The 17,405-nt window shown below is 42.1% G+C and overlaps 7 protein-coding genes across 7 annotated transcripts; 1 reads left to right on the top strand and 6 right to left on the bottom strand.

Annotated features, from left to right (window-relative positions):
- Positions 1-566: 566 nt before the first annotated feature.
- Positions 567-897, bottom strand: BYT42DRAFT_469337 (high mobility group box domain-containing protein; the record flags this gene model as incomplete). The annotated part of the gene is made up of 2 exons (XM_051563543.1): positions 567-626; positions 724-897. Coding segments are annotated over 2 exons (234 nt in total), but the record flags the coding sequence as incomplete, so codon positions are not given.
- Positions 898-3,599: 2,702 nt separating this feature from the next.
- BYT42DRAFT_612053 (WD40-repeat-containing domain protein) lies at positions 3,600-5,411 on the top strand (the record flags this gene model as incomplete). Its single annotated transcript, XM_051571580.1, has 7 exons — positions 3,600-3,819; positions 3,919-4,436; positions 4,512-4,844; positions 4,922-4,949; positions 5,041-5,131; positions 5,197-5,280; positions 5,342-5,411. 7 exons carry the CDS (start codon positions 3,600-3,602, stop codon positions 5,409-5,411), a joined length of 1,344 nt encoding a protein of 447 aa, XP_051425034.1.
- A 1,521-nt stretch (positions 5,412-6,932) lies between these two features.
- BYT42DRAFT_562197 (uncharacterized protein) lies at positions 6,933-7,765 on the bottom strand. The gene has a single exon (XM_051567446.1). The coding sequence runs from the start codon at positions 7,650-7,652 to the stop codon at positions 7,122-7,124; it is 531 nt and encodes a 176-aa protein (XP_051425033.1). The 5' UTR covers positions 7,653-7,765; the 3' UTR covers positions 6,933-7,121.
- Positions 7,766-8,178: 413 nt separating this feature from the next.
- BYT42DRAFT_562195 (ribonucleoside-diphosphate reductase small chain) lies at positions 8,179-9,542 on the bottom strand. Its single transcript, XM_051567445.1, has 3 exons — positions 9,354-9,542; positions 8,952-9,285; positions 8,179-8,889 (listed from the first exon to the last, which is right to left on the bottom strand). The coding sequence occupies exons 1-3, from the start codon at positions 9,507-9,509 to the stop codon at positions 8,318-8,320; spliced, it is 1,062 nt and encodes a 353-aa protein (XP_051425032.1). The 5' UTR covers positions 9,510-9,542; the 3' UTR covers positions 8,179-8,317.
- BYT42DRAFT_562194 (uncharacterized protein) lies at positions 9,543-10,012 on the bottom strand. The gene has a single exon (XM_051567444.1). The coding sequence runs from the start codon at positions 9,994-9,996 to the stop codon at positions 9,616-9,618; it is 381 nt and encodes a 126-aa protein (XP_051425031.1). The 5' UTR covers positions 9,997-10,012; the 3' UTR covers positions 9,543-9,615.
- Positions 10,013-11,478: 1,466 nt separating this feature from the next.
- On the bottom strand, positions 11,479-13,500 carry BYT42DRAFT_562192 (nucleotide-diphospho-sugar transferase). The gene is made up of 6 exons (XM_051567443.1): positions 12,949-13,500; positions 12,831-12,887; positions 12,662-12,744; positions 12,319-12,589; positions 12,059-12,228; positions 11,479-11,983 (listed from the first exon to the last, which is right to left on the bottom strand). The coding sequence occupies exons 1-6, from the start codon at positions 13,416-13,418 to the stop codon at positions 11,901-11,903; spliced, it is 1,134 nt and encodes a 377-aa protein (XP_051425030.1). The 5' UTR covers positions 13,419-13,500; the 3' UTR covers positions 11,479-11,900.
- BYT42DRAFT_562188 (uncharacterized protein) lies at positions 13,501-15,672 on the bottom strand. The gene is made up of 7 exons (XM_051567442.1): positions 15,303-15,672; positions 15,073-15,244; positions 14,905-14,976; positions 14,753-14,842; positions 14,477-14,678; positions 14,303-14,401; positions 13,501-14,157 (listed from the first exon to the last, which is right to left on the bottom strand). Exons 1-7 carry the CDS (start codon positions 15,470-15,472, stop codon positions 13,676-13,678), a joined length of 1,287 nt encoding a protein of 428 aa, XP_051425029.1. The 5' UTR covers positions 15,473-15,672; the 3' UTR covers positions 13,501-13,675.
- Positions 15,673-17,405: the final 1,733 nt, after the last annotated feature.

Genomic DNA, 17,405 nt, shown 5'->3' with positions numbered 1-17,405 from the left:
GACTTACTTCAATCGAATCAAACAACATATTATTATTTTTCCTTTTTTCAGTTTTTTTCTTGGAGAACATCTGATCATGGTAAGAGGGTCAAAAAAACTTGTTAACATCCTATACTATGGGCATTTTTTCTACATAAAAGAACAAATGCCTTTTGCAAAGCCTTTCTTTAGTTTTTCTTGCCCTTCTTATCGGTTTTCTTTGCAGCACCTTTGTCGTTCTTCATCGCTGGTTTGGCGCTCTTCTTGGCAATCACTTTCTTCTTAGGAGGTAGGGTTGCAGCAGCAGGTTCCTCAGCAGTCGATGAACCCGATGATGATGAAGACGAAGTATCGTCGTCGCTCGAGTCAGAATCCGAGGAATCAGAGTCCGAGCTGGAGTCTGAATCTGAAGTTTCCGAAGATTTCGTTGTGGAGGCAGGCGAAGCGGCTTCTTTCTTTGCACTGGATGATTTCACTGCAGATGCTTTGGCAGACGCTTTGGACTCTTTAGGGGTGGTTTTGGCGGCTTTCTTTGGTGGTTCTCCAACGTCTGCTTTTGATTCTTGGGACGCGTCGTGATGTCGTCCGTATTCACTCATTTCTTGTTCATAGCGTGCTTTCTCCTTTTCAGCGCGTTTGACATAAGGCTGCAAAAAGAAAAACGCACGAGGAAAACCCCATCGCATCAGTCAATTCCAAACACTTAAACAAATTGCGAAACACCATTCTAGTATCAAAACTCACCTCCTTTTCCTTTTCAGTCATCGACTTCCACTTTTCACCCATAGCTTTGGCAACGTCGCGAGGGTTCAAGTCGGGTTCCAGTTCCTTCAACTTGTGTCTGAATTCCTGAGACCAAAGGAGATAGCTGCCCATATAGCGCTTGGGAGCATTGGGGTCCTTTTTCTTGCGCTTTTTCGGCACTTGATCGGCAGTATCATTGGCAGTCGACGAGCTCTGATCAGCAGAACCAGAACCAGCTGCAGCTGTCATTGTAGCGGGAGCTTCGGCGCCCATCAATTCAGCAAGCTTAGCAAACTCCTTTGCCAACACCAGAAAGGATTGTCCCAACTACATACCCAGTAATAAAACCACTGTAAGCGTGTTTCTCTTTGGCAACACACAAAACCCATGGAAAACCTTACCTGAGCTTGATTCAGTTCAAGCTTGGACTCGGTAGTACCAGTTTTACTTTTACCCATTTGTTCCTAGGTAAAATCATCAGGATGAGCAACAAGCTTTTTTTTTTTTTGCAACAAAACGTGTAATGAACGAATAGCAGGCAGTGTGGGTGGTCAAAGAGGAGATGCTGCTGCATGTCAAGTTGGGATGATGACCACTATTTTTTACCGGTTGCCATACCAAGTATATAACACAGAAAAAAAATTCCGCTACTTACAGAGTGAGTGGGGGAAAAGGAAGAGGCGAAAAACAAAAAAGTGGTAGGGAAAAAGAAGCCCAAAATATGGGAAATTCATAGGCAGTCGCTCCCACATTTTGGTCTGAAAAAAAAACAGGAATGAGGATAAAAAAATTGTTCGACCCGGCTCCGCCACCCCATTGGGCAATAGCGAAGAGTGAGCTGTTATTTTTCTATATCCATCTTTCTTTCGCTTGGCCGGTTTCATGGATATTTTGCAGCAACTATCACTTATGATGGTAACGAATCTGTCTGTCATGCTGATCCAAGCAATGCTTAAATCAACCAAAAAGGATTGTAATAAAGTTGATGATGCAAACTACCAATTTCGTGTTGCTTGTCACCCGTGGAAATCTGTCGTTTTCAACTCCAGCCACTCATAACAACGCGTATGACAGCTGCACCAAGTTCCAAAACAAATCAAAGAATCAAAGAAGGGAAAAAAGGGTTACGGGTAAACAAATGAGATATTACCGCTGGTAGGCACAGTAGATTGTCAGTGGGCTTTGTTTATTTTGTAGCACTGCCAATATGCAGAAGCACCGTGATTAGAAAACGCCAGCAATGTAAAGAGTGATGCTGGAATTAATTGGGATGACGGGTTTTTGTGGTTTCATGATACATGGTTACACTACGATAAAGGCGATCCATTTGCTTGCAACGATCCAATGGATAAAGCTGTTCGTTACGTCCAGAAAAAAGAAAAAAAAAAGTCATCATTTCACTGAAATGATGTCGACTCATACGCGTACCTTCACTGATGTATTGAAAACATGAATGCATGGATCCCTGTGGATAAATTATATGTGGAGGCGCAAGTAAAACCTGGGTCTATCAAATAAAGATAATGGCGCAAAATTGGTCCCCAATGCACGATTCATAACTAGTAGAAATTTACCATTCCTATGCTCGAACTGGAAAAAAATAGCAATCAGGTTCCTTATGGCGCTCTGATAGCAATTTCTGTGAATGCCTTCTTTTATTTGTGGTAGATAGTTAATTGTGCTGATTCAGCTTTTATGCCGTGGGGCAGTACAAGTACTTATACGCTGCAAATGGTCCATAAATGCCGAGAGTAAACATGCAAAGTACACATTGAAAAAAGAGAAATGCCAAAGTAACTTTGTAATACCAATCGCGAACTCTGTAATTTACAGCGGAAGGGAACACACATCGACTTTTTACTTTATGAAAATCCACAAAACTCAGAAACTCGTGCATACTATAGATATGGCTTTGACCAAGTTTTCTTCTTTTGAATCACAAGGCTTATGTTCGGCATAAGCGATAAATTTCTGTACGGATAGATCTCTGATAGAGGTGTTGCAGATGGCTCGGTACATGCAAGTCGTAACGCGTGAAAAAATAAGATTGCTGACAACACGGTTTATTGCATCATCCTTTGGGGCTGGTATCAAAACTGGGTGCGGCTGTGCCGTTGGAGCGGGTGAAGTGTGTGATTATAATTAGCCATGGCCACAGGTTGATGTGACACTAAATCTCGTTTTGATCTCCCTGTTTTTGATACATGCCAATTTAGACACAAAAAAACAAAACAACGCCTAATATAGAACGTTGTATAACCTACGTAAACGTCTTTACTGTCAACTCTTGAGAGTAAAAGAGTAAGAATGACATTCAAAGAAGATTATTTTCATTGCCTATTTTGATATCCTCATGTGTAATGCTCGTCCCATGGACCAGCAAAGGAAAATAAAGTCAGTGCGGAATCCATTCACGCGTAAAAGCATGACAACCATCGTATGAAACATGATCATTATAATTTTAAAGTATAAACTTTAAAAACTGTAAAGGGTCTTTTTATGAATGTCAAGAGTATAGAACCAACCATCAGTGGGTGTGTTGGTCCAACAAAGCAAGAAAAAGCATAGAAGGTCGACCCCTTTGGCCTGAGAGAAAGGAAAAACAACATTGGACTTGAATGCTTTTTGGGAATAAAAACTCCGCCGGCACTATTAAAGCAAAAAACGAATCCAAATCTCCTCTTGTTTGACCTGCGTGTTTGCTCCTTTTATCTTCTCCCCCCCTCCCCTTTGTCAGTCTCCCCACTCCAAAAAGGCTTGCCATATTTCTGCTATTTAACCTCTCTACTTCCCTTTTTCTCAATATGGCAAACCACCAAGAAGATCCTCACCATCTGATTATTCCAGTCGCTTTCCCTTTTTCTCGAGAGGTTACCATGACCGATGCACCATCACCACTCTCCGATTCCCGATCCAAGATCACTCATACCAGCCCTCTCACCAGCCATTCTCTCAGTGTAAGGGCAGCCACAAGACGATTCAAGAAACGCACCACCGTGGCATCCCTCGGACGCTCCACTATGCCTTATGCTTTTCACTCCAACCACCGGTTTCTCTTCCGCACACCCAAACCTTTTGAACTGGGAAAAAAGATTGGTATGATCTACTAATACTTTATCCTTCATATACAGATCATACGCGCTGATGAAGATCACAGTAAAAAACTAACATGATTTTTTTAATATATTTTCTCAGATTTTCTTTCTTGCCTGCCTTTTGAACTCGCCACACACATTCTTTCCTTTTTGGACATGCAATCACTGATTGCTGTGTCGTCTGTGTCTAGAACATGGTTCAGTCTGTATCGAGCCAATGATATCTGGAAACACCGCATGTGGGAGATGCAATGGTCCGTTAATTTATCCCCTGAAGTTGCCTTGGCTCAGCAGATCGACTGGTATCACTTATACAAACAGCGCTATCAACTTGAACGACGTTGGATACAGGGCAAAGTCGTTACCCACTATCTGATTGGCCACATTGACAGTGTCTATTGTCTACAATTTGATGCGGAAAAAATTATTACCGGCAGCCGCGATCGAACCATCAAATTTTGGGATATGGCCACCTACCAGTGTGTGCGTACATTGCAAGGTCACGATGGAAGTGTGCTGTGCTTGAAATACAAGGACGATTTCATGATTTCCGGATCCTCCGACACCACCATCATTGTCTGGGATATGCGTACGGGCGAACCTATCCGCCGATTGACTGTAAGCTTATTGCAGGCCAAGCTGCATTGTATTACATACGTCCTCCGACCAATGCTTATCTGTCTCTTTTCTTAGGGTCACACTGCAGGTGTACTTGATGTTTGTTTCGATCATCGTTATATCATCAGCTGTTCCAAGGATACCAGTATTCGGATATGGGATTTCAACACGGGCGCTCTGTTGCGTACCATTACCGGTCATCACGGTCCAGTCAATGCCTTGCAGTTGTGCGGAAACAATATTGTATCTGCCTCGGGTGATGCGCTGATCAAAATGTGGGACGTCACCACGGGCGCCTGTATACGCGAATTTGCTGGCCATACGCGTGGTTTGGCATGTGTTCAGTACGATGGCCGACGTATCGTCAGCGGATCCAACGATCAAACAATCAAAGTCTGGGATGCAGAGGTAAACAAACAATACATTGTAGGCAAAATGGCAACGGGAGCATCAGAGCCTCATTAGATTTTTTTTTCGTATATTAGACCGGTGAATGTCTAATGAATTTCTTTGGTAAGTGATCGATTCCAAGTTTATTTTATAAACTGCATGAATTAAGTTCCAGCGTCGTTACTGACTTTGTTCCTTGTTCGTTTTTTTATAGGCCACACAGACTTAGTTCGTACACTACATTTTGAAAAGGACAAGATCGTGAGCGCCAGTTATGATCAAAGTATTCGTGTGTGGGATATGAAGTAAGTGTTATTAATGGCATTTTTGTTGTCTGTATGAGGCATGATCTAATCTCAGTCTGTCGTAGGACGGGAGCATGTTTACTCAATTTCCAGAGCGGGCATTCCAGCTGGGTTCTTGATGTTCATTTTGACAAAAATCGCATCGTGAGGTAATTACGAATAGTGCGTATGTACCATACATTGGACTTTGGATCTCACCATTATGTATAGTGCGAGTCATGACCAGCGCGTCTTGATCATGGACTTTTCCCAAGGGCTGGATACGCATTGCTTTTCCTAAGCTGAAACTCGTCAGTTTGCTTCACCTTCCTTGATCCACCTTGATCCACATACAGGTCTCCCCTTCTTTTTGCTTCTTCCTTGAACTGATGACCTCACTTATTTAATTATAATTATTCCATCTGGGTGTGCAAGGACTCCTTTTGCTTTTTGTTCTTGTGTTGCATGTCATATTTCTCATCCATCACTCTCAAGTTCCTATTGTACAAATTTTCCATCTTTTTTTCCACGCTCAACCGCTTTCTACATTTTGCAAATTCAAAAAATCTAACCATTCATTTCGCACAATAATAATATCATCTTCATTCATAAACATCCACGTTTTTCTTTTCTGGCTTTGTGACTTTACTGCAATGTCTGTGCAGTCCCTTCACGATAACTAACCGAACCCACTAAATTTCGACTGTCGCCATTAACCTTGAAGCTTAACTACTGGAAAGATGTATTAAAAAATAGCACATCACATAAAGTATTATTGTCCCTTTTTTCTTTTATTCACCCGACCGCTTCGACTATTGCTTAAGCTTGTTACTGTAAAGCGTAACCGAATCAACTCGTGGCATAGATAATGTATAATGTATTTGTGCGATAACCAAGGACTGATATATCTTTATATCATAAAAGCAGATGAAAACATCCACTGCTGAATAGATGCGATGAGCTTCCCAAAAGAGTATGTATGATACATTGGCCCTGTAAAATATTGTACAACAATGGAAGTACGTTCACAGAATCGCCTATGGAACCAACAGTAACAAGCAAATTTACGGTTTGCACCATCTCTCGAGGAGCATACGGTGGTGTGCTTGAATAACACTGGGACATGCAAGGGATGGTACATATCTTGCTACTGCTCAGGGATTTTTGGTCACCGAAAAACTATTTACGTATTTCCATTCCAAGTTCGCTCAGCCCATCATGGCAAACCGTTCCGAGCTCTCAATGGCGGCAGAAATGCATGCAAAGTGAGTGTTCTTGCGGTGCTTCAATGAGAGTTTGGGTGCACCAAATGTTTCGAATCTTCTGTTGCACACGGTGATAGTTCCTGTTGGGAAACGATAATTTTGAATCACATCTGTGCACTTGAATTACCCTGTCAAACTGTAGCTATGCAATTTACATGGCAACCCCTGGAATAAATTGCGTGGTACTCACATCTACTGAAAATGGTTTACTGGTTCCTATATCACTGAAATGATGCTGGATGCTGTGATGGATCAAGCTATAAAAAATTGCCATTTCACCGTATCGGGAATCGGATAAAGAACTCCCAGTACAAAAGAAAGAGTAAGCTTGGCCAAAGCAGACAACGGCCTATCGATAATAAATGTACCTATGCGACCTTGGATGGCATCATGTTATTCCATGAAAATTTAGTTGACAATGGTCAATGATGAAAAAATTCAAACAAACATCATGAGTTGCAATATTTGTCACATGGATATGCCCTCTGCCAATTATTGTTTCTCCATGTTAGGCTTTCCGACAGTAAACAATGATATCATTAGTGAGCACAAAGATGGTCTATTCACCTAATGTAACGATGGTGATTGGTTCTATTCAGATTTTGGTAAAAAATAAAATACATATCATCACGGTGGATGGCGTGAAAAACAAACAAAAAAAAAGCAAGATAAACAGTGATACAATAAATACAAAGAAAGGACAAAAGTAAGGACAAAATTATAAACAAAGAGGTTGCATGGATGGTTTACTGAGAAACGTTCCTCAGGGTGCTCGGACGACCCCACATAAACTGATCCGTTCGTTTCGGTAGCCCCGTGCGCTTTTTGAGTGGCCGAGTGATTTTGGCATGTCGCATCATCTCGCGCTCCGCCAAATTGATCCGTAAGCTGTCAGGATAGGCTCTCTTGCTTCTTTGGTACGCCTCTGTTTTGGTCCATAATGGCTGTTGCTGATACGCCGCTCCTGGGAGCCCGGCCTTGCACTTTTCTCGATGATCCTGCATTGAGATGGAGCGTTTGTCGACGCGGGGAAACACCCATGAATCGATCAAAAAGGTAATTGTGCGCTCCAGTGTCCGTGACCAGTCAATCGAAACATTGGTGATTTCTTGCTGCATGGCAAGCCCATCAGCAATGTGCATAAAGATATCAGACGGTGCCTTGGACTGCCATCCAAGTGGTACAACGTGAACCGACTTGTGGTCAATAAAAGTACGGCATTCCGATTTACGAACCACAGACAACGATGGTGCGGTAGGCAAAAGCAATGAGCACATCACAGTGAAAAAGAGACGGGTAGCAAGGGGTGTGTGTTGAGGGAAAGCGATATTGTGGTGAGATCGGCTTTTATACAAAGACTCTATGGAAAAAAAAGTCAACGGGATTGTTGACTGACACCAAAAGAAGTAGGCTTTTCCTTTTCCAAAATCAGTGCCATTCTGAAAAGCATCATGCGTCCTGTATCACTGGCTATCGTCATAAAGTTCGAAATTACCATAGCCAGATAGTTTGCCAAATAAAGGAATGTGAGCCAATCAGCATGCGCGTAGAAAAGCTTAAAGCTATTAAAAAAATTTAATGCACGGTTCACGGTCTGCTTTCCGCGATTTCTGCTGTAGACGCAAACTTTGAAAGCAAAAAACCCATTTTAGTGCAACAGTAAAAAATTGTCACCAAACAAAGTGAATGAGTTAACGAAAGGCCTGTAGTGTGGCGGTAAAAGAATATCCGTCTTGCCTACTATCTTGAGAGCATCCCAATTTTAGAAGGTGCAAAAAATTACCTTTTGACCAGCGACACAATAAAGTCTATTAGCATAACATTAGGGTGGGGTTTTATTTAAATAAGCGTGAACATCACAGATGCTGGGATAAATCATTTTTCGATTACGGTACAGTTACAGATATTGGAATATAAATTTGCAATCAGTCATTTTTTATATTTAAAAGTCGGCATCGAGTGTGAACTGCTTTCCAGAGGCATCCTTGTTCATCACACCAGCCCGCTGATAATCCGATACACGTTTTTCAAAGAAGTTGGTCTTGCCTTGAAGCGAAATGAGATCCATGAAATCAAATGGATTGGTGGCGTTGTAAAGTTTGGGGAAACCGAGAGATACGAGCAATCGATCGGCGACAAATTCGATATACTGCGACATCAACGAAGCGTTCATACCAATGAGAGCAACAGGTAAGGAATCAGTCAGATATTCCTGTTCCAAAGCCACGGCACTGCTAACGATCGTTTTTACGGTTTCGTGTGAAGGATGATGGCGCAAATGGTGGAACAACAGACAGCCAAAGTCCGTGTGAAGACCTTCGTCACGACAGATCAGTTCGTTGGAAAAGGTAAGGCCAGGCATAAGGCCTCGCTTCTTCAACCAGAAGAGAGCCGCAAAGGAACCGGAGAAAAAGATGCCTTCAATGACGGCAAAAGCACACAGTCTAACGGCAAACGGTTGATCACGGTTAATCCATTTGAAGGCCCAAGCTGCCTTCTTTTTAATGACAGGAACTAAAAAACGACCGATAAGTTACCATGGTTGACATCAAAAAGAAATCAAAAAAGGGACTTACTTGTTTCAATGGCGTTGAACAACCGTTCTTTTTCCTCCGGATCTTTAATATATGTGTCGATAAGCAGTGAATATGTTTCAGAGTGAATGTTCTCCATCATGATCTGGAAACCATAGAAGCATTTGGCTTCCCCGATTTTGACTTCATCACAAAAGTTCTGCACTAGATTCTCATTCACGATGCCGTCCGAAGTAGCAAAGAAAGCCAGCACGCGGGAAACGAAGAACCGTTCATCCGCAGTCAGTTTGGTGTCCCAATCGACCTGATCCTTGGACAAGTCGATCTCCTCGGCTGTCCAGAAGGACGCTTCATGTTTTTTGTAGAATTCCCAAATCTAGACAAAAAGAGGAGGATGAGACGAATGCCGTGGGAACCAAAATGGAGAGGCTTTATATTGTTTACCTCGTGATATTTGATAGGGAATAAGCAGAAACGGCGTGGATTTTCCTTGAGAATGACTTCTTCTTCAGGTGCTTCCGCTTCCGCTTCAATACGGTTAGCAATGGATAGCCGCATGGTTTTGGCTTCCAATTCACTGTTTGCGTCAAACACAGTCATTGAAGGAGTCTTGTTGTAAAAAAGAGGAGATGAGGAAAAAAAGAAGGAATTTCTGTGGACGTTCTTTCCCTTTAAAAAGTATCATCTTATTTTTTTTCTGGAATTGTTATGATTCGCTGTATCCAAAATAGAAATCAACGACCTCAAACAAACGCAAGTAGACTGTGTGGACTAGTCGATTATGCTGTTCTTCAACTGGCGCGAAACAACGCCGATCAACATCCCTCTCAAAATTTAGCCAATCACATGGCCCAAAAGTTCCTATCGCACCCAGTTGGACCCTTGCTTTGCACCGCGTTACGAGAAAATCGAATGATCGCTCCGTTCGCCCGCGATTAGACCGTGCCCATGTGGAAATCACCTCGAAGCTTATCTGATAAGTGGCTTTTTTTTTCGCAATTGGAGTCGCGTCCCTTGAAAACAACAAAACGAAGAGGAAAAAACTCCAATTACAGGAGATAAAACATATAGCCAGCCATATTTGCATGATGAGATAATCGGTGAACTTTGAGCTTATCTGCAAGAACAGATGTAACAGCTGCATCAATTGGATATTCGTTTAACATAAAAAAATAAAAATAAAACGCAGGGTAACAATGAAGACTGAAAATATCTCCGTCCCAGACGGCACAATCAGTAAGCGAGGTAGGTACAATACATCGGTTTCGCAAGAGCACTTTTTCCGCTGTCAGTCCAGCAATTCGCGGGGACATTGGATCATATGGCCGAATATTGAAGTAGATAGTTAGTCATACATTAGTCAATAGGAAGGAAGGACGCGACTTGGCGAAATTTTAATACTCGAAATTTACCAAAACTCACAGTCTCTTCTTTGCCTATTCTGTGGTAACATAAACAGAGAAAGAGTTTTATAATATCACGATGAACTGGGAATTCTGTGTGGAAAAAGATGAGGAGGCAAACGGCTCGAACGGGAAAATTCTGTCCAAACATTCTGCAGTGGGGACAATCAATGGCGGCCTTTCTTTTCCGTGGAGAGTGTTCTGGCCAATCACGAGCTGTCGGGCTACAGCCATTTTCATAAAGCGTTGATTTTTGGCAAAAAGAAATCGACCAACAATCGCCCCGTAGCAGGCTTCAGATGCTTTTTCAGAGCCTTGTAATGAACCACAGCTTCTTTTGTTCTTTTCTCATTGTTTCTTATCAACTGAACACTTCTCTGGCAGTTAAAAAGAGAAATTGTTGGAGACATCGCGTCCCTGTCTTTGACACTCACTTTTGAATCTCTCAGAATGATTGAAACGGCTTACAGACGGAAGCTTCCCAAACCTGTGAAATAACAGAGAAATAAGTCACCGCCTCTCTGGACAAGTGATCCTTCCCATCAACTGAGTATTAGCCTCTAAACTGATTCAATATTGAAAGCTTCCTTAATTCTGGTGCGATTTCGAAATTTGCGCGCCAACACAGATATACTGAGTTGAACGACATTATGTCTTCGTCATAACAAGCTTATGAAGTCAATGCCGAAGCAGAGCAAAGCAAAACATGTCTTGGAATAGCTTCTCCTGTTCGGTGACGACAATGTGATATTTATCGAATGATCCAATCTAGCATTGCCTTGGTCAAATCCGTGCCGCTCTCAGCAGGATAAGGAATTTTGGTATGCAGTCAATCGAAACAAAACGTTTGAGCTCGCTGCTTTGTGAATGTCCTCTTTATGAGTCGTTTAACCTCGGAAACAAGTTGCCACGGCTCCACTGCGTTATTGGTATTCCTTGCGCCGGAAAATGGCACCTGTCACTATTCGAAACCAACCCCTGAAATTCTCGTGCGAGACAAACTAGCCAGCAATTGAGACCGCACCTTTAATCTGCCAACATAAAAGCCGTTGCACGTGCCATTATGAAGTCCCTTCCAAACACTTCAGGGGCATCCTCTCTTTTTACCCGTTTATCCACTCTTGTAAGTTTTTCCATGACTTTTGCAAATAGACACTTAGTCAACTCATCGAACTTGTATTAGCTACATAAAACAATTACCAATAATACTCAATTAAATCAAGCTCTTATATTCCTTCCTTGATCTCTCATTAGTAATGAAAATTAGGATGGGTGCTCTGGCGTGTGAGGATATTCTGGCCAATCACAGGCTTTCAATGACCCACACGATTCGATGTTTTTTCAAAATTGAGCCAATCAGCCAGGATATCTCGCATTGTTGGACCCTTGTTTGTGTCTCGTTGCGCGAAATCGGGATGATCCGTTCCGTTGGCCCGCGTTCAGAAGAATGCCCATTGTGAAACGAGCACAGGTTATTTGATAAGCAGCCTTTTGCCCTTTTTCGTAAAACCATGCCACATTGCTTACAAACATTCAACGAGGAAACCGATCCAGTTACAAATGGTAAAATAAAGCTCTTATTTCGTTATTATCTTTGCGTGATGAGATAATCGGTGGGTTTCGAATGCGTCACTTCGAGAAACTGTGGTGTACAACTATACCAATGGGTATCTGCAAGAAGAAAAAAGTAAGTAAAATATGGGCATCACAGATCTCCGCCAATCAATAAGTGACATAAGCACGTACCAAAACTGCCTTCGGGATCGCAAGAGCATTTCTCGGCTGCCACCCAAGCAGGCTCGCGCGGACATTGATAGTATGGATTATGGAAGTAGCCGACATCGTAAAACCAGTGAACTTCGGACTTTCGCAGCATAAGCGCCGCCGCAATACTGTGCACAGGTGCATCTCCCCATCTGTAGTCCGATATTTTTAGTACGAGTGTTTTTTCGCGTGTTGTTGTCACGACCTTCATTCCGTGCAATATAAAATTAAAATGAACCTACCGTTCATAGAAAAATCCACCTGTTTGATCGAGGTAATTGAAGAAATCCAAGTACGCCTTGGACCGAAGGAAGGCCAGCGATCCAATTTCAAAGTTGCTCCAAAAGTGACACAAATTATAGGTGTCGCCTCCGTCATTGCTTATCCATGGTAATAGGCTCTCAGGATCATTCTTTGGAACAATATGTTCCGGATGTTCCTTCATGAAATTCTTGACGGTGTTCCAGAGCGTGGGAATGGTAGATTCGTATTCCTTGATTGAAATCGTCCAACCTACGAATACCAATCGGTGTTATGATACATGATGACCTACGCGACGTTGAAATGAAAAAAAGACATTTTTACCGTATTTAAGATCACGCTCACGCATAAGTTTGAAAGGATCATAATCGATATCACAAGAAAATTTCACATGGGGCTCAACGCGCCTAATTGGAAATACACAAACAAACAAAAAAGACGACACAACATGGATGAGCCAAATTGCCAAGAATCCTCATATACACCCAATTACCAATAATAATCCAATCCATCCAGCAGAGGATGACGGAAGAAAAATCCACTTTGGAATCTGTAAAAAGAAACGAATGAGCTTGAGATGGAACCAAGAAGTAAGATAAAGATAACCGTACCGACACATGTGACGGTAGGATTCACTACCGCCATAAATGACACCGTTGGCCTCCATGGCTGCACGACTTTCCCTCGCTTTCTCCTGATCAATCCAGTCTGGATAACCCCACATCGTATGGTTCAATTGCCCATAATAGACTTGACCTGACGCGAGCCCGTCTGTCCACTCCTTGAACTTGTCCTCAAAGGGTTCGTCATTGAGGAAGATCCAAGGGTAATTGTATTTGCGATTGAACCGATCTTCAAGTTGTTGCATTGTCTCTCGCAATCCATTGAGTTCGCTATTTCGTACGAGCACCACAAACGCTGCGTTTTCTCGTGTGCCATTGAAGCTCATGGGTTTGGGCAATGGCCTATTTTGTGTTCGTGACATGTATCCGTTTTGTTGTGCAACCAAAAGCATAGTGAACATAATTGATAGTGGTGCCAAGACCATAAGCAAGGTCCTGCCTATCCGGGTCGTCGCCATAATCAATAGACGATAATGTCAAGTGATAACAGAGAGACCGTGGTCTGTAGATAAAAATTGAAAAGAGAAAAAAAGTCCTCGAGATAAAAGAGACAATTCCGATGTTTTAGCTCTTGGGCGAAATGAGCATGACGTTATCGGGGATTCTATCTGGCCCCCATTTTATTCCACGATCGGGTTCACAGAAAGCAGAAAATGAAAAAATGAAATAAAATCTTATAAATACTACAAAAAGGGAAGCTTGTGTATCCGAAGGTCTAGTCGGTGTATGCGGGAGGTCGGTCTTGCTGTGCTTCAGAGGATATATACATTGGCAAAGTAGCGTTGGTTAAATCAGAAGATCCCGAATCTCCATTCGCACTGTATTGAGGCAACGCCCCATTTTCAGCTTCCAGTCCATTGGCAGTGGCTGGATCCACTTCCAGTGCGTCGTCGATGGTAATCCGTCCACTGGTCTCTGCAGCAACTGCTACCAGGGCAGCATTGGATCCCATGCGTAGAATGGAGATTTCTCGTTCCAGTGAAACATGTTTGAGAAAGCCATTCTCCCTTAGCACGTTTTGCAGGATCATGATTTGCTGATCAATCCATTCGATCGTCTTTTGTGCGTGATGATATCGAGTCATCGCCAGTTGGCTTTGCAATTTGTTTAACCGAGGATTGATTTGCGTTCGCAGTAATGATTCCAACTTTAACCGGTAACCTCGATATGAAGTCAGAATATTCGTCACGTTTTCATCTAATCAAAAAAAAAGGATCATCATAAATCATCATTCGTCATTTTCATCAATAGAAGAAAAGAAAAAGGAATCAAAAATGAGAAGAGAAAGGAGGAGAAAACGAAAAATAAAAAAATTCTATCGTGATTAGAGATTCTCACTCACCTTTGTCAATGGATGTAGTGGGTATTAATGGCACATAGTCACATTCCTTAGATGCATCCTCCTGTAACTGATAAGCTTGCTGCGCAAGACGATCCGCGTCTAGAATAGTTCTCTGATGATCAGCCGGAAAAATAAAATAAAATGATTGATTCACTCTCTTGATGTTGGATATACCTTTAACGGATAAACCAGAATTTAAGATGGTTCCTAGTGATCCCGATTTACTGAATAGTGAACCGTTGCTCTCAGAAGCAATTGCTTGGCGATCCAAAAAAGCAGCGGCACCTGGTAAAGTTTTCATGGCTTTTTCCATCAATTCCCTTGCATCATACAATTTTTTCTGTGCTTGAGTGATGGTATCAATTTGATGTTCGATCTGTTGATTCCCACACCCGTCGTCCGTTAGATATTCATGCAAAACTCCGTTGCTTTAAAATAATCGTTTGCTACCTGTGGTATCGCTTCGGCCAGGTCATGCACTTCGGTTCGTAAACTTTGTTCCGTGTGGGTGGAACTAGTGTAGGCTGCACTGGGTACCACCTGAGCTTTCTACCTTAGATTGGGTCGAATTGGATTTTTTTGTCCCACCCTGTCCCACATACCTCATCGTACAAAGTGTGTAAATGTTCGCAAAGATCGTCCAGCTTTTGTTTGTGAATCAAAAGATCTTGTAACTAGGATGGATAGACAAGTAAACTCATTTGTGAATACTCTGGCAATTGTTCTGTCCAATCGTCGTTTTTTTTTTTCATTTTGGGATCGATGGTTACCATGTGTTCAGCTGATTCTAGTTGCGTCTCGAGCTCGGCGATCGCTGCTTCGTGGCGCTTGAGTGGTTCTATGATATCGACAAAGGAGCTCTCGGGCGGTGATGATCGTCCGAGACTTAATCGTTTGCCGCGAAACACGCCCGACTGATCTTGTTTGCTACGATATTCCTCGCTGGCGCGAAAATGAATAATACTGTTTTTGGAAATACGGTGGATAGTAATGAGCTTACAGCTGATTATCTAACAGCGATTTGAAGTGCTGTTCTCTTTTGTAACGTTGTTTGAGCCCTTCATAATGGTGGGCATGAGAAGGTAATGATTCGCGCACCCACTGTAATTTGGTGATTTCTTTCAAAAGAGCGACAAACTCGGTTTCTTGGGCGCAAGTGGGTGTCGTCATATTTTCCTTATCATATGGAAAATGCAATAAAGGGGGCCCAAAAAAAAGAGAGAGAACGAGTGATAATATGATGGGAAAATACGCAAAACCCCCTTTTTTCTCTTTTTGACACCACCAAACCGTTCGGATCTGAGGAAATATAAAACCAGCGGTTTGAATTAACGCCCAGAAAAAAAAAGTCAAAAAAAATTCAACAACCTAAAGAAACCATTCAACCATAATAAAACAGCCGTGTTTTAATTTTTTTTTTATTGCAGCAAATCCCCGGAAAAATAATGCACATTGTCACAGCAAACATCGTCATTCTCGGGCTGTTTATCCATTCAGTTTCCGCTTCACTGTTACCATCGGTAAGCGACATTGCCCAGCCGGCAGAAGGTCTGGAAGGTGGTCTCCAGGATACCCAGCTAGGCTATCAAGTGGTCGAAATGCTAGAAGAACGGGTCAGCGACGCCGATAACATAGTGCCCAGGATAACAAGCAACTGAAAAGCATCCTTCCCAACGACGTCAAACGGTTTTACTTATTTCTATAAAAAGATTTTTCTTTTTTGGGTCCTTTTGTTTCCATGCAAAAATGGATAATGTATTTCCCCGGCTTGGGTTTCCTCTTTCCCTTTTTCCTTTCGATCTTGTTGTTCTTCCTATCATCCATGCATTTGTATGTAAAAAAGCCTATATCAGACAATTCATAAAGCATTCATTACTTTGTTTCCTTTTTTTTGCTCTAATGCACGTTCAGATATTGTGGGGGTCGTTTGCGGAGTAGAAAAACCCTGAATGCCTAGAAAATGGAATCATAGCTCGCCACCGAGATTTTTTAAAGTGACGATCAATTTATTGTCACTTCTTCATAATTTTTCATGCTTTTCCTTGGAAACATCCCTTTAAAGCATCACATTTCATATCTTTCTTGATAACCTATCCAAACATGATGCAACATACCGTTTCTATGCCAACTATCGAGACGCTAAATTAACTCAGAATGTATCGGGTTGGTCATTACAACGAACAGACCGCGTGACGCACAATTTTCGGCATTCAGCACCGAAAAATGAATTTCTATTTCATGCTGTGAATCAAAATAGGTTCCAGATCACGGTTGATATGCCGTCAATTCATGAGTTCTTATCGTAAGCCATCTTCCAGTCAACGGACTCACAGAAGAAAAAATTGATCTAGAGACATTCCAATCATTTCAGGATCATCAAAGATCATTTTTCGGTTTTACTGCAGGTGCATGCAGTAACAAGAATGTCATCAGGACAAGTAACGGGTGAAGCATCCAGTGAACCCGGGGTCCCCACCAGAATTACGAGATCGATCGCTCATTGGCCGCCTGAATCATGATGATCATGATGAGGTATACTTACCGTCAAGATAGTAAAGAATAAATGCGGAGCTCTTTCATCAGGGAATTCTTTTTCAGCCCCATTCATGTCTGGCGCGCCTTTTTTCTATGCGATCGATTGGCATTGTTTTCTTCAGGAGAAACCAGAAGAATCGATCTGCTCTGGGATGAAAAATAATGCATAGTACGCGCGTTACATGTCATAAAACAAAGTCAATCCTAAAGCTAGATGCGGAGGTATCCAATATAATTCTTGCATATGGAGTCTATAAATACGTGCACATGAGCCAATGGACGTACGAAGGCTGAATAACCATTGAAAAGCTGGTTTTACGGAGAGCACGGTTTGGCTTTTTTACAGTCACAGTCATGTACTTTTTGACCAAGCCAAAATCAACAAGCGTTCATCCTGTTCTTGTAGTACCACAAGAGTTCCTTTTCGTGGACTATAACTGTCTTCTCCTTAAAGCATGCTTAAAGCGTGTAAAGTGTGACATTAGCGTGGATATTCCTTCATACAATGAACAAGATGCTTTTCATGAAGGGTCTTTGGATATTGCAAGTGCAAAACCGCTCTTATTCA

Source organism: Radiomyces spectabilis (assembly GCF_025331425.1).
Source record: "Radiomyces spectabilis strain NRRL 2753 chromosome Unknown BYT42scaffold_4, whole genome shotgun sequence".
Classification (NCBI taxonomy): domain Eukaryota; kingdom Fungi; phylum Mucoromycota; class Mucoromycetes; order Mucorales; family Radiomycetaceae; genus Radiomyces; species Radiomyces spectabilis.
Note: the sequence above shows the minus strand (reverse complement) of the source record. Positions and strands in the feature narration are given on the sequence as shown.

What these genes read in the sequence shown, in the direction of transcription:
- BYT42DRAFT_562192 (XM_051567443.1), bottom strand. Translation starts at nt 13,418, where the DNA reads ATGGCGACGACCCGGATAGGCAGGACCTTGCTTATGGTCTTGGCACCA. An exon ending in GATGGATTGGATTATTATTG is followed by an intron (nt 12,745 to 12,830) that starts GTAATTGGGTGT and finishes ATTTCCAATTAG; the next exon opens with GCGCGTTGAGCCCCATGTGA. An exon ending in CGATCCCGAAGGCAGTTTTG is followed by an intron (nt 11,984 to 12,058) that starts GTACGTGCTTAT and finishes TTCTTCTTGCAG; the next exon opens with ATACCCATTGGTATAGTTGT.
- BYT42DRAFT_562195 (XM_051567445.1), bottom strand. Translation starts at nt 9,509, where the DNA reads ATGACTGTGTTTGACGCAAACAGTGAATTGGAAGCCAAAACCATGCGG. An exon ending in TCCCTATCAAATATCACGAG is followed by an intron (nt 9,286 to 9,353) that starts GTAAACAATATA and finishes CTTTTTGTCTAG; the next exon opens with ATTTGGGAATTCTACAAAAA. An exon ending in GTTCAACGCCATTGAAACAA is followed by an intron (nt 8,890 to 8,951) that starts GTAAGTCCCTTT and finishes GTCGTTTTTTAG; the next exon opens with TTCCTGTCATTAAAAAGAAG.
- BYT42DRAFT_562188 (XM_051567442.1), bottom strand. Translation starts at nt 15,472, where the DNA reads ATGACGACACCCACTTGCGCCCAAGAAACCGAGTTTGTCGCTCTTTTG. An exon ending in TAGAATCAGCTGAACACATG is followed by an intron (nt 14,977 to 15,072) that starts GTAACCATCGAT and finishes TATCCATCCTAG; the next exon opens with TTACAAGATCTTTTGATTCA. An exon ending in TGGCCGAAGCGATACCACAG is followed by an intron (nt 14,679 to 14,752) that starts GTAGCAAACGAT and finishes GGGAATCAACAG; the next exon opens with ATCGAACATCAAATTGATAC.
- BYT42DRAFT_562194 (XM_051567444.1), bottom strand. Translation starts at nt 9,996, where the DNA reads ATGCAAATATGGCTGGCTATATGTTTTATCTCCTGTAATTGGAGTTTT.
- BYT42DRAFT_562197 (XM_051567446.1), bottom strand. Translation starts at nt 7,652, where the DNA reads ATGTGCTCATTGCTTTTGCCTACCGCACCATCGTTGTCTGTGGTTCGT.